Genomic DNA, 25,365 nt, shown 5'->3' with positions numbered 1-25,365 from the left:
GCAAGGAGCACCTGCATCTCACTCTGATACATAGCAAGGAGATGGGTGGGATAAGCATGTGGATCCAGGAGCTGGGAAGCTATGCTAGATCCTTCTGTTTAAACATAGCCCAAACTGAAAAGGAGGAGCCGAATTCAGTCCTGCATGTATAAGGACTTCTTGTAAAGACCAATAGCAGTGGAGACCTCCCCACTCTCCTGTGAAAACTCCAGAGCATTCAATGTGAAAAATCTGATTTCTTGCCTTGTTAAGAAGCGTTTTAAATAGCCTGGCTAGATTACTTCACAGGGATGCTGACGCAGCTCTAAATGAAACTGCGCAAGCAGTCTAGCTATGATGCTGCATAAATCTCACTAAGTATGTTCTTCCAATGCAGCTGAATATTAAACCTATCACAAAAGCTCATGGAAGCGAAGATGATTATGCAGTAGCAACTTTGTTTAACATTTCTTCGTGTCTGTGGCTAACAATGAGTTCTTGAGTGCAGTAGACACTACTAGAAAAGGGAAGGATTTTGCAGCTCCTGGCACTACATCTTATATACCAGCAGAAAAAGAAAAAGATTTATTTTTGCTTTCTGAATGAGAGAGAGAATGAAGTGCTGAGAGCTCTGTAATGTTTCATACTCTCGTAGACACAAAGAAACAGATGAATATTGTTGGAAAGAATGTGTTTATACAAGAATCATATTTATATCAGAAGCTGGGGTCCTAACATTAGATGAGGCATGGGGAAAAAAAGAGCTGAGTATGTAATAACTCAGCAAAATTCCTGCTTCTGCTGTGTATTTGTGTAAGCTTCAGTTACTTCATTTTAGAGGGTTGTTTTAGAACAGTTCAAACAATTTGTTTACAGTAAACATTTGCATATAGATTGAGAGGAAATAAAATATGTTTATTAAGAAAGCACTGTTTTCCAACTTTGCTTAACTTTCCTAAGACAAACAGTCACAAATGGCACTCTTCAAATGCATGCATTTGATCCTTTCAAAAAAATCATCACCCAGCTTTTGGACAAAGTATAGGGCTCAGTCTCAGCCTTGCACTACATGGCAGGTTGTTGATAGCGCAATCTGGATAGATTCTTCTGGGATCTGAGAGTACATTCCCATGCTCTTTGACTTCATTGATTTAATGGTAAATGGCACATTCTTGGAATGCTTTCAGCGGAAGGATTCTATATAATATGGATAGGAGCAAGCATGTGAAATAGTTTGTATTTTACGCAGAGCTGTTATTCCCTCTTGTTATATTAGTGTGGTTTCTTTCATTTCCATGTTATATCTTGTTATTGTGAGAGATTATGAGCTATGAGAAACGGGAGTTAAACTAGCTTTTACTCTAAACTGCTTTCTAAGAAAAAAATGAGACTTTGGAAATTTTCCCATTGCACATCTGTTAGATGTTAGACCCAAATTTGTTCCCAGTTCAGCTGCACTGGTCTAGTACTGGAGTGGTGTAATTGAACTCAGTGGAGTTAGTAAGAGATGACAAGACAGTAGAGTGTATTGCAACATAATGTTTAAATAGCAGCAATAGCTGTGTACTGAAAGCTAAAATAATTCCAAATTAAGAAACTCTTATAGCGAAAGGCATAAAAATCTATGAATCAGAGATTTTAGCATAAAGAAACTGTAAATGGCCAGAAGTTGACCCAAAGGGAACTTTATTCTAGCAGACTTCCACCATCAGTCTCTTGTTGCAGTGGAAACCTTTTCTGCATCCACTGCTGCAAGCCAGTGAATGTCCTATTCCAGTGCTGTATTCAGTCTGTACTACCTTTTGAATATCCTTTCCTTTTTCACTAATTCTTTCAGAAAAAAATACATCTAAATCTGAGTTCTGATTTGCGGTGTGTATGCTTGCATTTCCATTCACATGAAAAGTAGGGAAAACAAAGGTTAAGTTACAATAAAAGCTCGTTTAATTGAGTAAGCAAGCTGTTACCTCCTTCACTTTAGTTATCAAAGCCCTGTTAGTTGGAAGCTGCACTGTTTGGAAGAAGATGAAAAATAAGGAAGACGAAATTTGAGCTCAACCCCCTTTTGGAAAACTGCAGCAAAGAAAAGAGGAATTAAAGCTGTGCTGTAAAAGCAGCTGAAGAGGTTCCCTCCAGCATGAGGAAATCTTAGGCTGGAATAAAGCCAGGAGAGCCAGCCTGGTGATATTGGCTCCATTCACAGCATAGCAGGTGTAAAAGGCAGGAGACAGCAAGATCCAAGCATGCTGTCCTGCAGCATAAAAGCAAGGAGGCTGCTCTTGGGTAGTATATGGCAGAACAAATGTTAACAGAGCCAGTTTTGCTGAGCTGAAATATTTTCAATTGCAATACTTTATTCCTAAATAAGGCAAAACTGAGATTTCTTTTTTTTTTTTTTTTTTTTTTTTAAGGACTGAGATGGAAAAACACATTTAGGAAAAGAAATACAGACAGGGCAATGCAGTTGTGCTCCAGTCTTGAACCTGAGCTTCCCACACCTCCTGTGAGAGCTGTAGCCATGAGCTAACACAAGAGTTGGCACCTTCTCTCATTTTGACTAAAACTCCCATTTTGGAATTGGGAATTCTGTCCCATTCCCCTTTCCCCCTCCTTCTCCCTGGTCTTCTAAACTGATCCATTCAAAGAATCCTTTCTGGCAGATTGTTGTTTTCTGATAAGAAAACATGCAGCAAACTACAAAAGAATTCTGAACAGCTCTGGGTTTAAGACCAGTGCTGAGCTCTCTTTGGACTGCCCTCAGAATGGGTGGCTTGTGTGGCTTTGTGTTCCCAGCTTTGTTTAGCCCTGCAGATCTAGAAAAGCTGCAAGTATGCAGTACTTGAGCTTGTGTATCACTTTGTTTTTTCACAGCAAGAAGAATGATAAGCTCTTATATTGCCTGCTTGGGATCTGTAGGACTAGCGGCACTTAATTGTACAGATTTTTTGGCATTCGTGTCCAGCCTTCAAACACAGTGCTTCATGACCAGGACTAACAGCAGCTTATTCATTGCTTTACCATCCATGGGCATAACATTTCGCTCTGAGTAGTGCTGCTGAGAGCACACTGTATTCCTGTTAACATTACATGACAGTTCAAGATTTTTTGGGAACCTCCTCTCTCAGACTGTTTATCCATCTACATTGATATTTGTCTAGAGATAAATTTTACGGTCTGTTTACTTACAAATGTGTCAGAAAATTGTTTACCAATAAAATGTGGATAAAATTACTTAGTATGTGTGTATCAGTTGCCAATATTTTTTTTCTATCCACAATTTTTTAAATATTAAAAATGTACAGTAATGCAAAAATTAATACATTTCAGTGATAAAAGGTATGTTATTTATTGGGGTGCATGCAGTTTATTCTGGCTACCCCATAATCAAAACAAACTGATAAAAAAAAAAACCAGCTTATTTTCTCCATTCAAGCCAATAGAATGCACCATTTGAACCTCATTTCCACAATCTGTTCTCACAGGAATTTCCTGCTCATGTCGTGGATTGTCTGAGGAACAACTCAAAGATTAGGCAAAACCTCAGTGCTTGTTGTAGGCATCTGATTATAATTACTAGCCAAAGTTCTAGCCCTTATTTCTTCTGCTATAGCTCCAAATGTGTAACTAATAGCACCATGTACAGACATTATGATGATTATTTTGGTGAGTTTAGGCATCGGGCAGCACAAATTTTTCAGCAAGCTCATGAGAGTGACCCAAAAACTTTGACGTGGCTGCAGCTTGTAAGTGATCTTGCAGGAAGCAGAACAAAGCATGTGAACAGTGATGGGAAGTTAGCTGGACTAACCAAACCAACTTGTCATGAATGAATAGTTTTTATGTGGAGATAATGAGGAGGAATGGATTGGAATGGTGTAGGAGAGTTTAGACAAGGAGCTCTGTATTTCGTGCTTGTGATAGTTAAGTGGACTTGGGACATTCATTTTTCATAGTATGTATGCTCATTTTTAGTCTGTAGTCTTCATACAGGGGATTAAAATGAATCTATCAAAGTGTTATTTTACATAACTTTGTAAAGAAAACCGAGTACTGCATGCAAGCTGTTCATTTTTTGTTGTTTGTAAAACCTATTGCAGATCAACAGCATGGAGATGGAAAGTCTTCTTTATTTGAGGAAAATGGGCAGCACTGACTAGGATTGTAGGTGTACAAGTAGTGAGTGCTACCCACCTCCTCTCAGTCCACATGAAGACCAATGGAAGGAAGAGCTAATATTGTAGAGTGGCACCAAAGACTCCCTTAGGCAAGGCAAATCAACAGCCCCCATGAAGGAAGATCTCTTGTGTTCACCCCTTCACTCCACCCTCACAAAAGGAAATCCACTCAGAAGAGGGTGGGATGGAGAGGCCCTTGTTGTATGTCTCATCTGTGTCTCCCAGAGAAAGCTAAAGAAACATTTCTGGTAAATGCTGTGAGAAGCGGGTAACAGTTTGGGACAACTTCCCTAGAGCAGTCTCATTAAATAGGCATCACCAAAAATCACTCATCTCTTTTTTCTGATTCAACCTTCCCATTGGGTTCCTGTGGTCCTTAGGTAAGACAGCAAGGAGAGCAGCTGCTCTGCATGGCACCTGTCTCTCCCTAAAAGGAACTGATGAGCTTCAGCCAAGAAATTAGCATGAGCCTAATTTAACCAGAGATAACTCGTATTTGGCATTTTTTAGGCTGAAGTAGCAGGGCAATGAGATGTAGCCAGAGTCTTCCTGACTTCTAGGGCACCAGCTCCACCAGAAAAGCCTTATCATATTGTATAATCTCTGTAATGCAGTATTAAAGTTACCTGAAAAGATAGACAAATTTGGGGGCATATCTTGAGGGTCATGAAATGCCCATCTTTCAAGTCTCACTTAGTCCCTTCAGTGGCTTCTTGTGTACCCATGGTTTGTAACTTTCTGATAATCAGCTTTGCTATGAGGACATGCTGGAGTTATTTTCAGATTTCTATGACTTGTGTCCACTCAAAATGAGATGCAAGATGCCCTTTTGATAGTTGCGTCTGCCCAGAGCATCGCGCTTAAATCCCTGCCATCTAACACACCTGATGTGGAACAAGTGTGTTGATTCCAGCTAGAATTTTGTCTTTTCAATAACGTTTTTTAATTCATTTCCCAAAATTTCAGATCAACTGTGTCATCAGTTTTTTAAATCTGGAGCTGATACTGATTGATAACCTAACATACATTTTCCATTAGATTTAGCAAAAGAAGTGGTTAGTAATGTAAAAGTGTTTTTTATCTCTAAATTGGACAGACATCAATTTGATAGATGGACCACTTGGTGGATAAAGAACTGGCTGGATGGCCGCAAAGAGTTGTGGTCAGTGGCTCAATGTCCGGCTGGAGACCAGTAACGAGTGGCGTCCCTCAGGGATCGGTGTTAGGACCGGTCTTGTTTAACATCTTCGTCGCTGACATGGACAGTGGGATTGAGTGCGCCCTCAGAAAGTTTGCCGATGACACCAAGCTGTGTGGTCCGGTTGATACGCTGGAGGGAAGGGATGCCATCCAGAGGGACCTTGACACGCTTGTGAGGTGGGCTGATGCCAACCTTACAAAGTTTAACCATGCCAAATGCAAGGTCCTACACCTGGGTCAGAGCAATCCCAGGCACAGCTACAGGTTGGGCAGAGAAGAGATTCAGAGCGGCCCTGCAGAGAAGGACTTGGGGGTGTTGGTCAATGGGAATTTAACATGAGGAAGCTTCAGTGTGTGCTCGCAGTCCAGAAAGCCAACCGTATCCTGGGCTGCATCAAAAGGAGTGTGACCAGCAGGTCGAAGGAGGTGATCCTGCCCCTCTACTCTGCTCTTGTGAGACCTCACCTGGAGTATTGTGTGCAGTTCTGGTGTCCTCAACATAAAAAGGACATGGAACTGCTGGAACAAGTCCAGAGGAGGGCCACGAGGATGATCAGGGGACTGGAGCACCTCCCGTATGAAGACAGGCTGAGGAAGTTGGGGCTGTTCAGCCTGGAGAAGAGAAGGCTGCATAGAGACCTCATAGCAGCCTTCTGGTATCTGAAGGGGGCCTATAGGGATGCTGGGGAGGGACTCTTCATTAGGGACTGTAGTGATAGGACGAGGGGTAATGGATTAAGACTTACACAGGGGAAGTTTAGATTGGATATAAGGAGGAAATTCTTTCCTGTTAGGGTGGTGAGACACTGGAATGGGTTGCCCAGGGAGGCTGTGAATGCTCCATCTCTGGCAGTGTTCAAGGCCAGGTTGGACAGAGCCTTGGGTGGGATGGTTTAGTGTGAGTTGTCCCTGTCCATGGCAGGGGGGTTGGAACTAGATGATCTTGAGGTCCTTTCCAACCCTAACTATTCTATGATTCTATGATTCTAAATGGATGATTGTGTATATTCTATTTAATCTCAGAGATTTAACTATGAGATTTTTTCACTACACACCTTTGGGACAATGCAAGAAGTCCTAGTGCTGTGTGGCTTCAGTTGTTTTAAACTTCTGGGTGTTATTTTTTAATTATGAGGGTGGAAGCTTGTTTTAGCTAGCACGTGACTGAACAATGCTTAAATTAAGTCACAGCCTTGCATTTCATGTTTACATTTTTGTCACTGTGTATTATTATCCCAACGCATACCTTTTGCATTTCCTTTATGAAGCTGCCAACAGCTGCACAAAACTGTCTTCTGAAATGTTCTTCCATGCCACTTCCTTAGTTCCCTTCAGAAGTAAAAGAAGTCCTGATTATCTGTGCATGGAAGGACTGCTGCTTTTGCTGAAGCAATCTAATAAAAATAGTTAGGAAATATCAAACTGAGAGAAATTCACCTCAATTTTGAAGGGCTTGTTTGACACCTGCAACTCTCTTGAGGTGAGATAGGGATTGTGATACCCACCCCGGTTTCTGCAAAGGGTGGAAAAGGACTCACTGTGGGCTTCAGAGAAGCGAGCTTGAGGAGGTGCTGGGCATTGACTGGAGGGAAGTGCTCTCAACGGATGCTTCCCATCTTCAGTTCACTGCATAGGAGTAATACTGCTGTTAGCTTAGCACAGACCAGCCTCAAGCCAGCATCAGTATCTAAATGCACTTGCACACTGCGGAATGAGAAGGCGGTAGTTTTGCCTGTTTATCCTGCAATCACTCTAATGTCAAGCAAACATTAAGCTAAAAGTAGGTTTTATAGTGATTTGTTCTTTAACAAATTTACAGTTTGGCTACTGTTAGTCTAGGGAAAGTGTGGAAAAAAAGCAAAAACAAAAAAAAAGTCTATCTATACTTTTTTTTTTTTTCCAGTAGGTTCCCTTTTTTAGCCTGTGAACACTCCACCGGAAGTCTGTATTTTTCAGTAGCTGAAACATGGTCCAGTGGCAGCATTGTCACTGTGGGAGATGGAAGTGTTCTGGCATCAAGTCCGCCTCTCTCAATTTTCTTCCCAGGTGTTTATGTGTAGCTTCATATCTCTTCCCAACTGCCCTCCACCTCAGACATATAATTTCTAACATCTCTAAATAGAATTACTGGCTGGCACTTGGCTGCCAAGGCTTTAGAAATGCTGATGTTCCCCAGCATGACTTCATGAAACATCTCTTGCCCCCCAGTTTCTTGTTTTGTTTGTAGGTTTCTTTTTTTTCCTGAAACTTCTTCTGGTCCCTTAATGTTGCTGACTTGTTCATCTGTAGTGAATAAAGTGATAAAGTGATAAAGTGTCAGTGTAGGGGTTAGTGTCCATTTCTCTTTCAAAGTCAAAACCTGTATTCATAGAATCATAGAATAGTTAGGGTTGGAAAGGACCTCAAGATCATCAAGTTCCAACCCCCCTGCCATGGGCAGGGACAACTCACACTAAACCATCCCACACAAGGCTACATCCAACCTGGCCTTGAACACCGCCAGGGATGGAGCATTCACAACCTCCCTGGGCAACCGATTCCAGTGCCTCACCACCCTAACAGGAAAGAACTTCCTCTTTATATCCAATTTAAACTTCCCCTGTATAAGTTTTAACCCGTTATCCCTTGTCCTGTCACTACAGTCCCTGACAAAGAGTCCCTCCCCAGCATCCCTATAGGCCCCCTTCAGATACCAGAAGGCTGCTATTAGGTCCCCACAGCTTCTCCAGGCTGAACAGCCCCAACTTCCTCAGCCTGTCTTCATACGGGAGGTGCTCCAGTCCCCTGATCATCCTCATGGCCCTCCTCTGGACTTGTTCCAGCAGTTCCATGTCCTTTTTATGTTGAGGACACCAGAACTGCACACAATACTCCAGGTGAGGTCTCACAAGAGCAGAGTAGAGGGGCAGGATCACCTCCTTCGACCTGCTGGTCACACTCCTTTTGATGCAGCCCAGGATACGGTTGGCTTTCTGGGCTGCGAGTGCACACTGAAGCCGGCTCATGTTCATTTTCTCATTGACCAGCACCCCCAAGTCCTTCTCTGCAGGGCTGCTCTGAATCTCTTCTCTGCCCAACCTGTAGCTGTGCCTGGGATTGCTCCGACCCAGGTGTAGGACCTTGCACTTGTCGTGGTTGAACTTCATAAGGTTGGCATCAGCCCACCTCACAAGTGTGTCAAGGTCCCTCTGGATGGCATCCCTTCCCTCCAGCATATCAACCGGAGCACACAGCTTGGTGTCATCGGCAAACTTGCTGAGGGCACACTCAATCCCACTGTCCATGTCAGCGATGAAGATGTTAAACAAGACCGGTCCCAACACCGATCCCTGAGGGACACCACTCGTTACCGGTCTCCAGCCAGACATTGAGCCATTGACCACAACTCTTTGTGTGCGGCCATCCAGCCAGTTCTATATCCACCGAGTGGTCCATCCATCAAATTGATATCTCTCCAATTTAGAGAGAAGGATGTCGTGTGGGACAGTGTCAAACGCTTTGCACAAGTCCAGGTAGATGACATCAACTGCTTTACCCTTATCCATCAATTCTGTAGCCCATCATAGAAGGCCACCAGATTGGTCAGGCAGGATTTCCCCTTAGTGAAGCCATGCTGGCTGTCACCAAGCACCTTGTTGTTTTTCATGTGCCTTAGCATGCCTTCCAGGAGAATGTGCTCCAAGATTTCACCAGGCACAGAGGTGAGACTGACTGGTCTGTAATTCCCCGGGTCTTCCATTTTCCCCTTCTTGAAAATGGGGGTTATATTTCCCTTTTTCCAGTCATCAGGAACTTCACCTGACTGCCATGATTTTTCAATATGATGACCAGTGGCTTAGCAACTTCATTCACCAGCTCCTTCAGGACCCGTGGATGGATTCCATCAGGTCCCACGGACTTGTGCGTGTTCAGATTTTTAAGATGGTCTCGAACCAGATCCTCTCCTACAGTGGGCCCAAGGTCTTCATTCTCACAGTCCCTGCGTCTGCCTTCTAAGAACTGGGTGGTGCCGTCAGAGCCTTTGCCAGTGAAGACCGAGGCGAAGAAGTCATTCAGAACCTCAGCCTTCTCCCATAAAAACATACGAATTGATAGGTGTATCTTATATATCAATGAAAGTAATGAATGTTCTTTATAAAGAGCACAGCCTGGAAAACACTAGAAACAGTTAACCAAACAGCCTTGCAGTAATAGCATATGAAGGAGGGAATGGCTGACTATAGCTTGTGGGCATCCCTGCCTTGCCCACATTGGTGGAGGCAGCGTCTTCCTCACCCTTCCTATTGCCTTCCCTGACATTTCCTACTTTGATCCAACTATTTTCAGATGTTTATTTCTTACTTTCAACCATGTATTTCTACTACTGATATTGTCAGTGGCAGTCTAAGGCAACAGTGTGCTCAGTGCAATAGAGAATGTAGTGCCCTGTTGTCAGTTAGCTACTTTATGAAGTCATCGCTGATTTCTACTATCAAGGATTAGCTATTCAACTGAGTAATGAGCTCATCAGTTCTCTAACATATGAGTTGAATGAAGTAACAAGATACCTAGTTAAACAGCTGAAAAACAGTCTAGTAAGTCTGATCTTTTACTAGATCTTGAAATATATATTCAGATACCTTGTACCTTGCTTAATGTTTCTCCTGTATTTTCAAAATGCATTTCATTTCCCCCCTCTCCCCCCCCCACCTCCCCTTTTCTTCATACTAAGGTCTGAATTTTTTGAGGAAAGTTTAGTCTAGGAGGGACTTCTACAGAAATCTCATAACTACTTTGCATAAAATAAATAAAATTATTTACATTTCTGTAATAATTTAAAATCTAAGACATCTGTATCTCAGTGTCTAGACAGGGCTTTATAAATAACCAAAATTAACTGGGGAATGATAATAAGCCATATTTCTCTTCAGAATAAAATAGTTCTATTGAATGCTGAGAAGAAATAGTTTTGGGGTTTTTTTTTCTGTCCACAATCTATTATAGTTAATAATGCAAATACTTTCTCTGTGATGCTTCATTAAAATTCTTCCTGACATGTGTAATCCCCATGTGGTTATTAAACTATATTCTTTTAGAATTGGTTCCATCTTTTCAAGGTACCTAATATGTGCAGCAACTAGATAGATAAAATCATAAGGAGTCATCAAGACCCAAAGGAACATACAAAGAGGCAGATTTCTGGTTTTATTCATTGCAGTTGGCTTAACATTTATGGAACTAATGTTGCATGAACCCAACCAGCATGACTAGAAATAGATTTTCATTGATTTTTGATACAATGACTGTTACTGGAAGCTTACCCTCTGAAAATTTTGTCAGCCTTATTAAGACAAACTCATTTACATTCTTTTAATATATCTGTCCAAAGTCTGATATGGGTTTCTTGCTTGTTTGGGAGTGTCAGGGGGAGTAGGAAGAGAAGTATGGCCCTAACTCAGAAGTATTCACAGGAAGCTGAGCATCTCCATCATCATTCTTTCTCTGACTCTTTCTTCAAATCTCTCCTTTTAGAGCCACATTCTGTCAGTTATTTCTCATGCCAAAAAGTAGTGAAGTATCAGGCTGTGTTCAGAATAAAGTAAGTTTTTCTCGGGAGTGCTCACTGGTGTTTTCTTGTGGAAACAAATAACAGCAGAAACTTTTGCAATCTAGTTCAGAACTGCAACGTCTGAGTAAACCAGTAGACTCCATAGAGTGACAGGTCTGGTGGGGTTTTTGCTGAGGTTATTAAAGTGTTGCAGAACTAGAAGCCTGGCTTTTCTTTTGAATACTGCACCCGTCTAAACTGTAAAGTTATGGGAGAACTCACATGTGCACAATTCTGTCTGTGGCAAGCACACAGCTATTGTATCCACGGGCAGATAGTTATAAACTTGCATGTAGCTTTTTTTAATAACGCTAACTTTTCCTGAATAGTTCATAGTAATTATCAGGTTTTATCAGTAAGGAATGTCAGTGACTCCCTCGCCTTACATGTTTTGAAGAAACTAGAGGGCTTTATGGTTTGTGTTAGATACACAGAAATCTGAAGACAGCAAACGAGAAGGAGAATAAATATATACGCAGACATAGAAGAAACCCTCAGACATCACAGACAAGAAAAGAATCTAAGCAATAGTGTTGGCAAACAGCTAAATTGCATGATCTTAAGGTATTTTGAACATCAGGTGTATTGCTGTATTTCACTGAAAAACACAATGGTTGAGGTTGGAAGGGACCTCTCAAGATTATCTCATCCAATCCTCCCCCTTTTCAAGCAGGGTAAGTTAGAGCAGTTAATATTTGCTTAGTCTTGGTTATTGTCCAGGTAATTTGGGGGTTACCAGTCTGTACTCTATAGTGACTCATTTAGCCATCCACATTATCCCCGTCTGTATTGAGTGCTGTAGTGCACAATAAGGATATTGCTCAGAGTTTGTTTGTGTTCATGTAACAAGTGTTCTTTGCCTCTTGACAAAAAAAAACAATAAAAAATATAAGTGTTATTTGCATAGGAGAACTAGCATTGGCTTTTTAGAAGTCATGTAATAGTCATAAGTTCTCGCAGATGCAGGAGAGATAAGAAAGTTAAAGTTGAAACATTTTTTTCATGGAGAAAGGGAGAAGGAGGTCAAAAACTGTCAGACAAGTGGCATGTCCTTCAAGTGAAAGCAACTTGCCGTTACAGTTTAATAGTACCTTTGCTCCCTCATTTTCTGCAGAACGAAAAGGAGTAAAAGATCAAACAGAACATTTTGCTCCGATTCTCATCCCAATCCTCTACTGAAGCAGCTGAGTAGCCCACGCTGACTACAAGAAATGGTTAAAAAAATTCCAGTAGCTTTTGAAATCAACATTTGAAATGATAAATAGGCTTTCTCCTTCAACAGCTGTGGAACTTTCTGCTGCTGATGTTCTCCAGAACATCCTTTCCCATGAGTGATGACATTTTGGAAGCTGCAGATGTGTGGGCACTCCTGGCCCCCATTATTGCTACCTCAAACCGAGTATAACAGAAAAACTAAATCTTTCATAATGGATCTGGAAAACTGTATCTCCTGTTCAAGTTTTGTACTCCACTCTCAACCCTCTTTAGGATTCTTATCACAAGCTATATTCAAGAGAGTACTTCTTTTCAGGTTGATGACATAGAACTATTTCCGTCATGATTCAAAGGAAAATAGTTTTACTTGCCTTCTTCCTGATTTCCAAAAAAAAATAAAAAGACTTGTGTGGGATCACAGAGACTTCTACAAGTACTTGGTTGCCATAATACTTTCCCCAGATAATTTACATTGCCTAGATTATTCAGCTTGATCTAGCGCTGTCAAATTAGAAAAACCTTCTGTTAATCTGTGCATACAAAAGACAGGAAATTTAATTGTATTGTGTAAATGACAATTGCTGTCAGTTTTCAGTATTTCTGCTTACTGGCTGAAGATGGCAAGACTTCTTACAGATTACTTAGACTATTTGTTGTTTTTGGAGACAAACCCAACATGAAGCCAGGCTCAGTTTAAAGACCATCAAAATGATTGCGTTAGAACACTTGTTAAGAAGCCACATCCACTGGAAGGCATATGGGTGCAGAGTCCCAGTTGCTGAAATTTCTAGAGCATCCACACTGATATTAACATCAAGATTAGCCAATTATGTTGAGAAAACAACTGTGTGAACTCCATTTAGATGATCTCACAGCACCCTGCTGCTCTTGAGACTCATCTGTCCAGAAGTGTTAGGAGAAAAAAAGATGTCTCTTATTCAGCATCAACAATGACTCTTCATATTGCTGCACACATCTGTCTTAAAGCCCGCCGTCCCTCCTGGTGGTTCAGAGCCAATCATCTGGCCTTGCTGGGAATTCAGAGACTGTCCTAAACTGTAAATTCCCATGACTAGAGCATGAGGGTGTCTAAGGTCTACACCAAGTCCCTTGCACATGCTGCTGGAGTGTGTATTCTGGGCTCCCATGTGGAGAGTGTATCTCAGTATACAACTAACTAAAAAGTTAGTGCTTCTGTAAGAATTAAGTTATTTCTGCAGTTAAAACAGCCAGTAGTAACTTCTACTTTTATGATCAAGTCAGTTTTGATAGCTGTTTCCACCACGAAAATAGTTATGCTTTTGTTTAAACAGAAGAGGAGCACAGAATGGAAAACCTGGCGTAGGATAGACTGAACTCCTGCAGGGGTTTTAATTTTCACATACTCCTAAACTCATGGACCCTAATGGGCTTAACATTTTCGCCAATTGCACAATTTGGAAGTTTCAACAGTGAATCTTTCTTGGACAGAAAAAAAATGTTCTCACAAAAAACTGAACAGATGTTACTATCGGTGCCTCCAACGCCTACTGACAGAAAACATCTGTGTTCAACTTCCTGAATTAAGGATCTTGAGAACACTCCCACACACCACTGAAACCCATTTAAAAGCAGTTGGCCTGGCAGATCAGTTTTTGGGTCTATGACTGAATGTTCTAAAGCAAGCAGGTGCTGGTTGTTGTCTCGCCGTGAGGAGCCTGGCTGGCCAAGCAGCAAGCTTACAGCTATTCAAGCCACTATGTTATGCAAGTTTGTAGCATTTTGTGTGAACTGGGATTTTTAAAAAGTCACAAAAAGCAGTTGATCTTAATAGTGTGAGGGTAATAAAATGAATGGAATGAATGGAAAGAATGAAAAAAAAGATCTTTGGTGTAGATACTAGCAGATTAGGAGGATTGCACTGCATTGTATAGTGCCCTGGGAAGTGTCTGGCTCTTTTAATCCTGTCAAAACCCATGCTGAACGAACAGAATTTTCTTCTGTTCCGAAAGCATGCTCATTGTGCTAAAAACATGTGAGGCATTCACCATCCCTCAAAATGCTCAGTCAAACATTTAATAGGTACCATCACCAATGTCTGCCCTTTTACATGAGCATAATACAGCAGCTATCACTGGGTAACTGGGAGTTTCCTGCTTCCTCCTGCTCCACACCCATCGTCTTGATATTTGTCTTTTGTAAGAGCAAATTTGGCAAGATGATTTTCCTCTCTGGTGAATTTTTGGTTGGCTATCAAACTAACCTTCTCCAATTAATTAAATAGTAATGAATGTTTTGCAAGGATAAATCAGTGTCATTTTAGTGTTCTGTGAAACATCATTACCTCATGATCTCAACTTCAAGTTGATCCAAAGTAACATCTCTTAAGTTATTCTGGTTAACTCTTTCTTAAAGACACTATTTGGTTGGAAGTCAGAGGGACAGTATTTACATGTCAATAGATGTAGTTTTTTTCTGGGTTTATAGTTATCTTAGGTTGGTACTCGCAGTTTAACCAACATACAGTGAGTAGCTCTGTTAATTGCACTTCCACTCATGCTAAGCCAAAGCATCTGTCTAGGTTTCACAGTATCTGGTCAGCTGCAGCTCTGCTAGCTCTGCAGGTTTCTGAGATCTGAAGATTTCCCTGTGATTCCCTTGCCAGAGCCCCCTATCAAAATTTTAGCAGTGACCAATGTAGGTAGAAATTCTGTTATCTCCTGAATAAAACAATAGAAACTTAGCTAAGAAGCTATATAGAAGTGCCAGTATTCATGTGGCTCCTAGCACATTTATCTAACTAGCCAAAAAGGAAGAAAGGTACAGTCCAGATGATATATTTGGAATAAATGCATATACTTTCAAGCACACACCGTTATCATCTGATCACTGAAATATTTGTAACTTCCAAGAAAATCGTATTATTTTGCATCACCAGTAGCAACTGTTCTGCCAAGTTTAGTAAATGTATTGCATTTATATCCAGCTCCTTTTTCATGCAGAATAGTTTTCATGCTCAAGTTTATTTCAGTATTAATTCTAACTGCTTAATCCACAATTCCAGGACTTGATCTTTTGGGGTATTGTTTAGAAAGCAATGATGTGGATATCAGCATTTGCGTGAGAGACCTGATCTCCTTTTGTAGGCAGCTAAGAAAAATGGGTACATTCAGGGTGGATTTGTTTGAATATCCACTTTAAATATGTGCACTGGGATATATCATACCATAACATGTTACCATCACAGTGTAGTGAATGACTACACTGCATATATTAAAAAATCCTTTTAAAATGCTGGCTGACTTTCAAGTCATTTTAAGTCCATAACTCAGTGAAGCGTGCTCACTAGACAGATACAGTTGCTAATATATGTGTTACAGAATCATAGAACAGTTTCGGTTGGAAGGGACCTTCAAAGGTCATCTAGTCCAACCACCCTGCAATGACCAGGCACATCTTCAACTGGATCAGGTTAATTGCTTAATTCTTATCCTAGATTTCTCAGTTTGTTTGTGCAGCCATACTTCAGCAGAGATGCTCCTTTGGGCTTTCAGAGTTATTCCCTTACTGAGCCTGCAAACAAAACCCCTCTGCCCAGCACCCTTCCCACATGTTCTCTTTCCTCTTCTCTCCTCTATACAATAACCTCTTGAAGACTTAGCTGGAAATCCTTGTGAGGTTTTGTCTGGACTTGCCCTTTCGGATGTTTTTCTTTGAGAGACTATTGCCATGGTCCTGGTATCATTCTTTCTACAGCAGCTCTGCAAAGCACAGAAAGCACTTGTGACGTATACTCCTATGCGTTTTGTGACATGAAGAAACTTTTAACTGGTTCTTGAGTGTTTGACCTATATTCCAGTGTATATTTTCTTTTACGCATGTTTTATCTTCTTGGGTGACATAGCAGCTTTCTGGAAGATCACAAATTGGATCAAACCGTGGGAACAGGAAACAGTACAAACTTATTTCATTTACTGACTACAGAAAAGGGCTGTGGCTTCTGGTAAAGAGAACCCTCTCATAGTTCTTTTTTCATGACAATTTAATGTTTATTCCTCCCTTAATTTAAAAAAAAAAAAAAAAAAAAGCAAACCCAAAACTTCTGCAAGCTGAATCACTGCTCTGGAATTAATGTTAATGTCATTTGGTCACCACTGTCCTGAGAGAAAATGTCGCATGTCCAGACAATGTAGTTGAAAGAGCAGCAAATTGTTACCATGCCACTAAGCTGAACTAGCCTCAATTTTTAGTTATTTTTAACTTAACATGAATTTTATGATTTTTTGTTTACTTTTTGGTATAAATAAAAGCTTTTTAACAAATAAGAAGGAAACTCTTTTCTGAGAAAGTCAGCTGGATGTGAGACTCAGCTAAATAACCTCTGAAGTAGCAAAAGATAAATTAAAAATAGAAATAACCATTAGCTATGTACTTTTTTAGTTTTTTAAGACTGCTGACTCCTTCAGTGCTGCTCTGTCAAGAACTATCACATAGTTTAAGGCATATGAGAAAGGTTTGCTTCATTGGCTTGTCAATATTCAAGTTAGATTACAGGATTCCATCCCTTCCTAACTCTGGTAACCATCTGGTAGTAGAAGCTAATGCCAGCCCTACAGTAACATACAGATTCAGAACATAAATTTGAGAAGAGGCAGGCCTGTGACATTAAATGTAAATTTAGCAATCCACTGAAGAAATAAAATAATAAGTTTTTCCCATTCCTCTTAGAAGACCAAGTCCTTCCTATAATATGAAATAAAGGGTGAACGATGAGTCAGGCGCTTCAGGAAGCCATGCTGCTTGGTTGCATGATGAATTTCATCCCATTTCATTTGTACCTTCCCAGCTGTCTCACTGCCAGACATTTGCTTTTGTTGCTGTTGCCCTCACACAAAGATATTTTGACCATACCTGAACTCCTTATCAGATTTCCTCAAGTTATAACATGGTCTGGAAATGTGCACCCGTAGTGATGGGGCTGCATGCAGCAGCAATTGCTGGTGCCATCTAGTGAAGAGCTTCTGAATGCTAGCTGCAAGTTGAGATTGGTATCTGTCTTTTAGAAAATAGTCATTATTACAGTCCTGAAGACACAAATATAAAGTGACGTGCTAACAACCAAGCCTGCACAAACTTCAGGATTTTTTCTCCCATCTAATCTCTCTTTCCAGTGGTTAGCATTAGCTATGTTATACCCTTTGTATTTATATTTGTCAGGAGGCCCAAGAGTATCCTGGGGTTCATTGGGAGGACTGTGGCCAGCATGTCGAGGGAGGTGATCCTCCCCTCTACTCTACCCTGGTGAGGGCACATCTGGATTCCTGGGCTCCTCAGTACAAGAAAGACAAGGAGCTACTGGGGAGCGTCCAGTGGAGGCCACAAGGATGGTCAGGGGTCTGGAGCATCTGTCTTATGAGGAGAGAATGCAGGAGCTGGGCCTGTTTAGTCTAGAGAAGAGAAGACTGAGAGCAGATCTCATAACTGCATATAAATATCTTCAAGGTGGGTGCCAGGAGGATGGTGCCAGACTCTTTTCAGTGGTGCCCAGCAAGAGGACAAGGAGCAATGGCCATAAATTAAAACACAAGCAGTTTCACCTCAACATGAGGAAGAACTTCTTCACCTCCCTAGAGACATTCAAAACCCACCTGAACACATTCCTATATAACCTGCTCTAGGTGGTCCTTGCCTTGGCAATGGAGGTTGGACTAGGTGATCTCCAGAGGTCCCTTCCAATCCTAATGATTCTGTGATTTTCTACCATTCCATGGATTGTTTTGACCTACTTTTTTCAGGTGGAATTGCAAAAATGTTTTAATCTTACTGAAACAAAACTCTGAGTTGCTGGGGTGGATGGAACCAGTCAGACTTACGTTATCAATGTACAGCATAATGATATGTGGTGTGGAAATGTACCCGTGTCTTCTGTGTCATGGAAGATGTGCTCATTAGTGGCTGATGTTGTACCCAGTGAAGCTTTGAAAGCGAAGTGTTTTAACCTTGGTTTATTCCAGTAACCACTGGGAAGTGTGGGTAAGCAAAAATGTTATCTTAGTAGAGCTGGCAGGAAAGGAAGACTGCACATGTATCCTTGCCATGTAGAGGGTCCCATACAGTCTTAAACTTGATTTGAGATTGGTTATGTAAATAGCCAGGGGCTGTTGTGCAATGAGCCTACGGAAATCTGTTCATACTGGGCAGTCTTAGACTGCCAGGAGCAGTCACTGACTTGACCTAGTTGAACTATGGCAGCAGGATGCTCCATGTGCTCTGGTTTTCTCTGCCTCCCAGCCCAAAGCTGTGCAACCCCATAGCAGAGTGATTTCTGGCACAGCTTGCATTACATGGAGCTGAAACCCCAAATCCTTCACTTGCATATTCCCCTTTAATATGTTCAATCCATTAATTCCTGGATTTACGCTCCAGGAGAAATGCCAGGTGATATGCCCATACCAGTCTGACTCAGTGTGCCACAACAGGGTTCTTGAGGTTGTTGCTTGTAGTTCATGTTTTTCGGTTATGGTCATGTTTTAGTTGGGTTCAACGATAGTTTTACTGTGTCTACCTCCATGGAAGATGCCTTAGAGAACCACAAATTCCCTACATTTACACCCTATTCTCCACATTTTGCCAGTGTTATTTTTAAAACTTCCCCTGTGTCTTTCCTGAGTGCCTGCAGGGATGCCTTTTCCTGGGTTAGCACTTTTAATCAGCTCAGAAGTTGCTCATTTTCCTTATAACTGATTTTATTCCCTGGTGAGTTGCTCTCTGTTCCATTTGCTGGTCTCCCTGTAGTGGGACTGCATTGAGGTCCTTGCTGTCACGTCCTTTCCCCATCTGTTCTTACAGGGACCATTTCTGGCTGAGCCAACTTACAAAAAGTCGCTGTTCCCACTTGTCTGTCACGGTCAGATCACTCCTCCCAGAGGAAGTGAACTTGTCCTTTCGCCAATGACCTTTTAAAAATGTCAGGGAATTAACCTCCTTTCTTCTTGTCCACTATGAAATAAATGATGGCCTACAAGGATAGCTTTCGTGTGGGGAATACTGAATCATCACATTCCATATATCAGAAGCAGTTGCAACAGAGAAGTCTGTAATGAAATGTGGAGAAATGGGCTTAATGACTCTGAAGCTTTCCAGTAATTAATTCTGATCCTGTCTCCTCTTTATCACAAATCAACAGTTTTCTCCTTTCTTCGTATCTCCACGCTGGTACGTGGATTTCTCAGCGATTTGTGATTATGTGCCTATATTTGAAAACCTTTGGAGCCAGTACTGTCCTTTATTGTATCTTTATTTGTATAGCACCTCAAGCAACTGGTTGATCTCAAAATTGGCTCAACCTCCTCTACTAGTTTTGTTGTAAACTTAACAGCAAATTAGATGGAAGAAACTATTGCAACATGACATCTCTTTCATTTGACTGATCCTAAAAGAACTGGAAAAAGAACAGGCTGCAAAGCATGAACATTCAGTACAGATTTAAAGTGCTGTTCAGGATCTCCTGAAGTCCACCGGGACTTAATTGCAAAATGCAGTTATTTAATTCAGTCACAACCTTGACAGCATGTTCTCTCATGCACGTCACTGGACAAGTGGCAGTGTATATACAGCATTGCAAATATTTTCTGGGAAGATTTCCACACAGCTTCCTAAATTTCCAGCCTTTGCTCCTGTCTGTAAATAGCTTTTGCAAATGTCTGGGCCAGCCACATGAATTGTGTGAGACCTCTTCCAGTCAGCTGAAGTCACAGGAAGAGCAAAGCAGGGACTGCCTATTTAGGAATACATCCTGGCATTGGGAGCTTTGTGATTCATCTGAACGGTTATGGAAGTTTTCTTGTAACAAAGCAAAATCTTCTTCTTAGTGTTCAAGATATTCCATCAGCCCACTTTTTCCTTTCCTTTTCACATGCTCCCTTGTTGATGCTGGCCATAGTGTCATAGCTGCCATGCATGCTGTGATAAGCCTCTTAGCACTGGCCTGTGAATCCAGTGGTGGGTGACATGAGGTAATCATTCCTTGCTCTGGATTCAGGAAGAGTTCCAGTTCACCTCAGCAAAATAGGAAGCCTTCTGCCAGACAGCACCTTTCTCTCACCTTTCTAGAGCATTGATTTATCATTTAAGGAAGGGAGCAGGAGAGAAAGGTCTTTGTGAGTTGTCTAAAATATGACCGATAAGGATAGCATGTTTCCCTAGGCTTGCCTTTTGGGGGTTTTTATTGGGGTTTTGATGGGTTTTTTGACCTGAAAGTGTAAACCAGACACAATTTCACAGGTTTGGAGAATTTGCTAGGACTTCTGAACCTTCCAGAAGAGTGACAGAGCACTGGAACAGGTTGCCCAGGGGGGTTGTGGAGTCTCCTACACTGGAGATATTCAAGGCCCGCCTGGACAAGTTCCTGTGTGATGTACTGTAGGTTACCCTGCTCTTGCAGGGGGGTTGGACTAGATGATCTTTTTAGGTCCCTTCCAACCCTTGGGATTCTGTGATTCTGTGATTCTGTGATTCCAGAAGCGCAGCAGAGCAGTACTATGTTTCAAAAGAGGGGAATTTGGGACTCTAATAGAATCACAGAATAGTTAGGGTTGGAAAGGACCTTAAGATCGTCTAGTTCCACCCCCCCTGCTGTGGGCAGGGACACCTCACACTAAACCATGTCATCCAAGGCTCTGTCCAACCTGGCCTTGAACACTGCCAGGGATGGAGCATTCACAACTTCCTTGGGCAACCCATTCCAGTGCCTCACCACCCTCACAGTAAAGAACTTCTTCCTTATATCTAATCTAAACTTCCCCTGTTTTAAGTTTTAACCCGTTACCCTTTGTCCTGTCACCATAGTCCCCAATGAAGAGTCTCTCCCCAGCATCCTTGATAATTGATAATAATTGAGTCGTGCTTTACTTGACTAAGCCTTTCATATTGATTGTCTTTGCTTAAATCTCCTCAACGACCTTTGCAAAAGAGAGAATATTCTTAGGTTATTTACTAATGAAAAAGGGACTTACTTGTTCAACGAAAGATCTAACGTGAAGAACACAGAGTAAAAGCTGGCAAGTCCAAGTTAATGAAGGTTACCAAAGTTAACATTTGTTAGCTGAATCCAAATTATTAATGGGCTGAAGAATTGCACGAATATTGTCCTGATATTAAATATTTCCCCTGAAAGCTCTGACTTGAGTCTCATGCTAAACTGGTCACAGAAGGATCAATGCTCTTGTCTTTATTGCAAGTAATATTAAATAACCCCTATTTCTCGAAAAAAAAATGGTCAGATAATTGCCAGGAAAGCATGAATCATAGAATCATAGAATAGTTAGGGTTGGAAAGGACCTCAAGATCATCTAGTTCCAACCCCCCTGCCATGGGCAGGGACACCTCACACTAAACCATGTCATCCAAGGCTCTGTCCAACCTGGCCTTGAACACTGCCAGGGATGGAGCACTCACAACCTCCCTGGGCAACCCATTCCAGTGTCTCACCACCCTAACAGGAAAGAATTTCCTCCTTATATCCAATCTAAATTTCCCCTGTTTTAAGTTTTAACCCGTTACCCCTTGTCCTGTCACTACAGTCCCTGACAAAGAGTCCCTCCCCAGCATCCTTATAGGCCCCCTTCAGATACTGGAAGGCTGCTATGAGGTGAACAGGGATGGGGAACAGGCTGCTGGTGTTTCTTAACTCTCTTCGTGTTTTCCATTCCTTATTTACTTCTTTCTCCACACCAGATAAGAAAATGGGACTGGAAGTGGGAGAGTGTTATTTGGTGCAGGAATTGGAGAGGCAACCATGTTCCATGTAATGCCACCTTTGAAGTATTACAACTCTCCATGGCCCCTGCAGAAAGCCATCCATTGATTTGACAGTTCTGAACAGAACAGAACAGCATTTTATCAGAAGTTGCAATTAAATGTTTTGCACACTTTCTGCCTGCAGCCTGTTGCCCACAAAAGAGATGCAGATGGGCACTAAACAGGTGGATGAGTAGCTTTTGGAATTTATTTGGTCTCTTCTGGTTTTCAGGTACTTAAAAAATGAAGCAGCATTTTCAGGGTACAGAATCCAGGTTTCCCATTCTTTGTGGGAATAGTGACTCATTTGTTTTCAGAACCTCTCAAACTGAAACTGGAACCAACTTAAATCTCTACATTTGGACTTGAATAATATTTCTGTGTTCTTTGCAGGTGTATGAGATACGTTTTTATCCCTTTTAAAGGTTCCTTTCTACATTTAGGTGTATGGGGAAGAACAAGCTAGTTGAAGTACTTAATTAAGTTTTAAGGCTTTATAATAAGAAAGAAATACTTTCTTTTGATATTTGCATAAGAATTGATGATGCTTTACAAAAAACAATAAACACAGAATGTGAATTTTTAAAAATTGATGAAATATCTATTATTTCCCTAAAAAAGCAGTTTCATGGTGTATGTACGTACGTACTCTCTCTTAATTCATTTATACTTAAATTTTGAGTCAGAGTAAGAAAAGTTGAGAAAACATGATGTCAGAAAAGACTTCTTTGTGATCTAAGATCTTCCTGATCTTGGAGCTCACACTGATGATTATTGGCTCAGATTTAAATTATCATTCTAGTGCTTCTAATCAGCATATTTCCATTTGAGTCAGGTAACTAAGAAAAGTATGTCTGCTGTGAATCTGTTTAGACAAGGATCTGCAACTTCATATGATTACTTTCAAGAGATTCACTGAATTTCTAAAACCTGAAAACTACTGATGTGAAGAAAGATACATCTGTAATAACCAGCTGTTGCTGACATAAAGAAATGAGCACATACCAGATGCATATACCTCCAGCCAACACAAATCATATTATATTTTATATGTATTAATATAACCTTTGTTACTTCTCAGTTTGTTAGCTTGAAAAGGCATTGGCCTCCTAGTTCCTGAGAATCCACATGAGCAGGCTTGGTTTAGAGGCAGGGATGCTATATAAACTTGGGCTTGGCTGTATGTGGAGAAGTTCACTTTCATGCTGACAGCTCAAACATTTAAATAATCCCTGTTGTCCCTTGGCAATGCTCCTAAACAATCAATTTTGTCAAAATAATTATAACAATATAGCAAAAGATCCATAATGTAAGAGATCCATCCTGGTGGCTTGTCCCAAGAACTCTATGCAATTCATTCTTCATACTCAGGCTCATTCCTAGTCTTCTTCCAGAAAAAATAAAATAAAATAAAATTACACTGAGTTTTGTACTTTGTTTGGCTGCATCAGCTTCTCAATATGGACTCATTTAATGTCTATGATTGATTCTATACAATAAGATTTAAAATACAAAAACCTACTCTAACTGTTGTGACAGCCACTTTCCACAAAAGCAGTGTGGCAAATTGATTTGTTTCTAAAACTAGGAGTAAGCTGTGTTTCAGTCATACTGTTTGGTTTTGGGGTTGCAGTATCAAGACAACTGTAGCCTAGATAAATGTTAATTATAGATAGATTTTTGACGGTTAAGTGAAGTATTATCCTTCCTGGACAGGGATGTTACTCATCTTCTAGCTCTTTCTTTGCAGGCATGGGCAAGACTGTAAGTATTTGATACTAAAACAGAGTGTTATTTTTTTTTTGTCAGCTTGTTTGTGTAAAAAGATAATCTGTTTATTCATGTTTTGCTGTAATTCTCGCTTTGTGAGATACTGGTGCTGCTGTAGACTAGTCTGTGAAAAATCTAAATGAATTTTAAAAATAGTTTCATTATAATTGTCTTAATTAGAACTCGGTAAATGGTGCTTTGCTCCATTGAAGCATACTTTTCCAGAAAAGATTGCATCAATTTACTGTGAGTGTCATCAGTGCATTGTGTAGTGTAGAGCATGCAAAACATATGTGCCTTCAGTAACACTACGTCTGGAACTGCTTTCAAACACTTTGGATCACAGATCTCAGACATATTGTCACAACCCATTACTTAAACCAACATTGTGTTCTTTCAAAATTATTTTTTCCCTAGTTGAGCCTTGTGATGTTGGCAGTCAACAGGGGATTACTTTTAAATAATGTTTGAAGTGGCTCCAAGAGCCAAACCAGCTCTGGAAGGGAGAATGACAAGGGAGCCCTGAATACAGCTCCTCCACCTGTGTGGTTGTATGCACATCTAATCATTTTCAGGCTCTGACGATAAATAGAAATGTCATCCCCAAAGACGCAGACTCCAGTTGTAAGAAATACAGCCACTAAGCAATTTCACAGTTAAGCATATTTTAATTGCTTGGAGTATTAATTGGTTATGTTGCAGGTTAGTGAGAATCACTCTTGAGAAGCCTTATTCTAAAGAAAACACTTTTTTTCATACAGTAGCCATGAATATTCAAGTAGTGAACCTTGATTTGAGTGTGACTGATTTTGTCACGTGCAATGTGGTCACTGTTGCTGGAGTTTCTCTCTGTGGTGTTTCCAGATGACATTCATCAAAGAGCCTGACCTGCTGGAATGGAAAGGGATTCTGTGTTTATTTTGTCTTCAAGAGATTGACTCCATTGTAGCAGCAATAACTAATCCAGCTTCATGTCAGTCCCAAATAAATGCTTTTTTATTATTTTTATCAGGGTCAGCCAGGACTTCTTGGATCTCAGGGGTTCACTGGTCCACCAGGATTGATGGGAATCCCAGGAGTGCAAGGTCCCAAAGGTCACAAGGGTGAAAGAGGACAGCCAGGAATAAGTGGACCCAAAGGAGAAATGGTAACTTCTGAATGGCAGATGTTTTAGCTAACAAGCAAAATACTGGGCAGAGCATCATTTTAATTGTGCTGTTTCATTCTAGGGGCAAAGAGGAGTCACTGGATTCCCCGGGGCAGATGGTGTGCCTGTAAGTAGCTGTTTACCTCATCTTTAAGAAATCATCAACTGCAAATATTGCAAGCTACTTTAAAGCCTTTGTAATTAAAATAGCTGGGCTAAATTCAGCATCAGCCACATACACAGTTTTAAAATAAGGGCATTTGTTGGACTGGATCTGCAGATAGACAAGAGCTAAGGATCTGTGCTTCCTCTCATTTCCTCAGATAATTAAGGTCCATTTGCTTTGTCCTATGGAGAAAGCCCCTTGCAAAGGGGACAAGAAAGGATGGAAATTCCCTGGAGGTTACCCAGCTAAGTATGTTCTTTTGTAGGGAAGAGCTGGGAGATAACTACTTCACAACTCTTAAAGCTTGTGAGCAAAAGACACCAGTGGGTCATTCCTTAATTATTTCAGA

The 25,365-nt window shown here is 40.9% G+C and overlaps 1 protein-coding gene across 1 annotated transcript in view; it reads left to right on the top strand.

Annotated features, from left to right (window-relative positions):
- COL4A2 (collagen type IV alpha 2 chain) overlaps window positions 1–25,365 on the top strand; it is a 152,892-nt gene that overhangs the window by 70,639 nt on the left and 56,888 nt on the right. The window contains exons 5-6 of the mRNA XM_065677936.1: window positions 24,716–24,850; window positions 24,933–24,977. Of these exons, the coding sequence (XP_065534008.1) occupies window positions 24,716–24,850; window positions 24,933–24,977 (180 nt within the window). The remainder of the gene's footprint in view (window positions 1–24,715; window positions 24,851–24,932; window positions 24,978–25,365) is intronic.

Source organism: Lathamus discolor, chromosome 4, assembly GCF_037157495.1.
Source record: "Lathamus discolor isolate bLatDis1 chromosome 4, bLatDis1.hap1, whole genome shotgun sequence".
NCBI classification, from domain to species: Eukaryota; Metazoa; Chordata; class Aves; order Psittaciformes; family Psittacidae; genus Lathamus; species Lathamus discolor.
The sequence above is the reverse complement of the archived record's forward strand: the minus strand, read 5'-3'. Positions and strand labels throughout refer to the sequence as shown.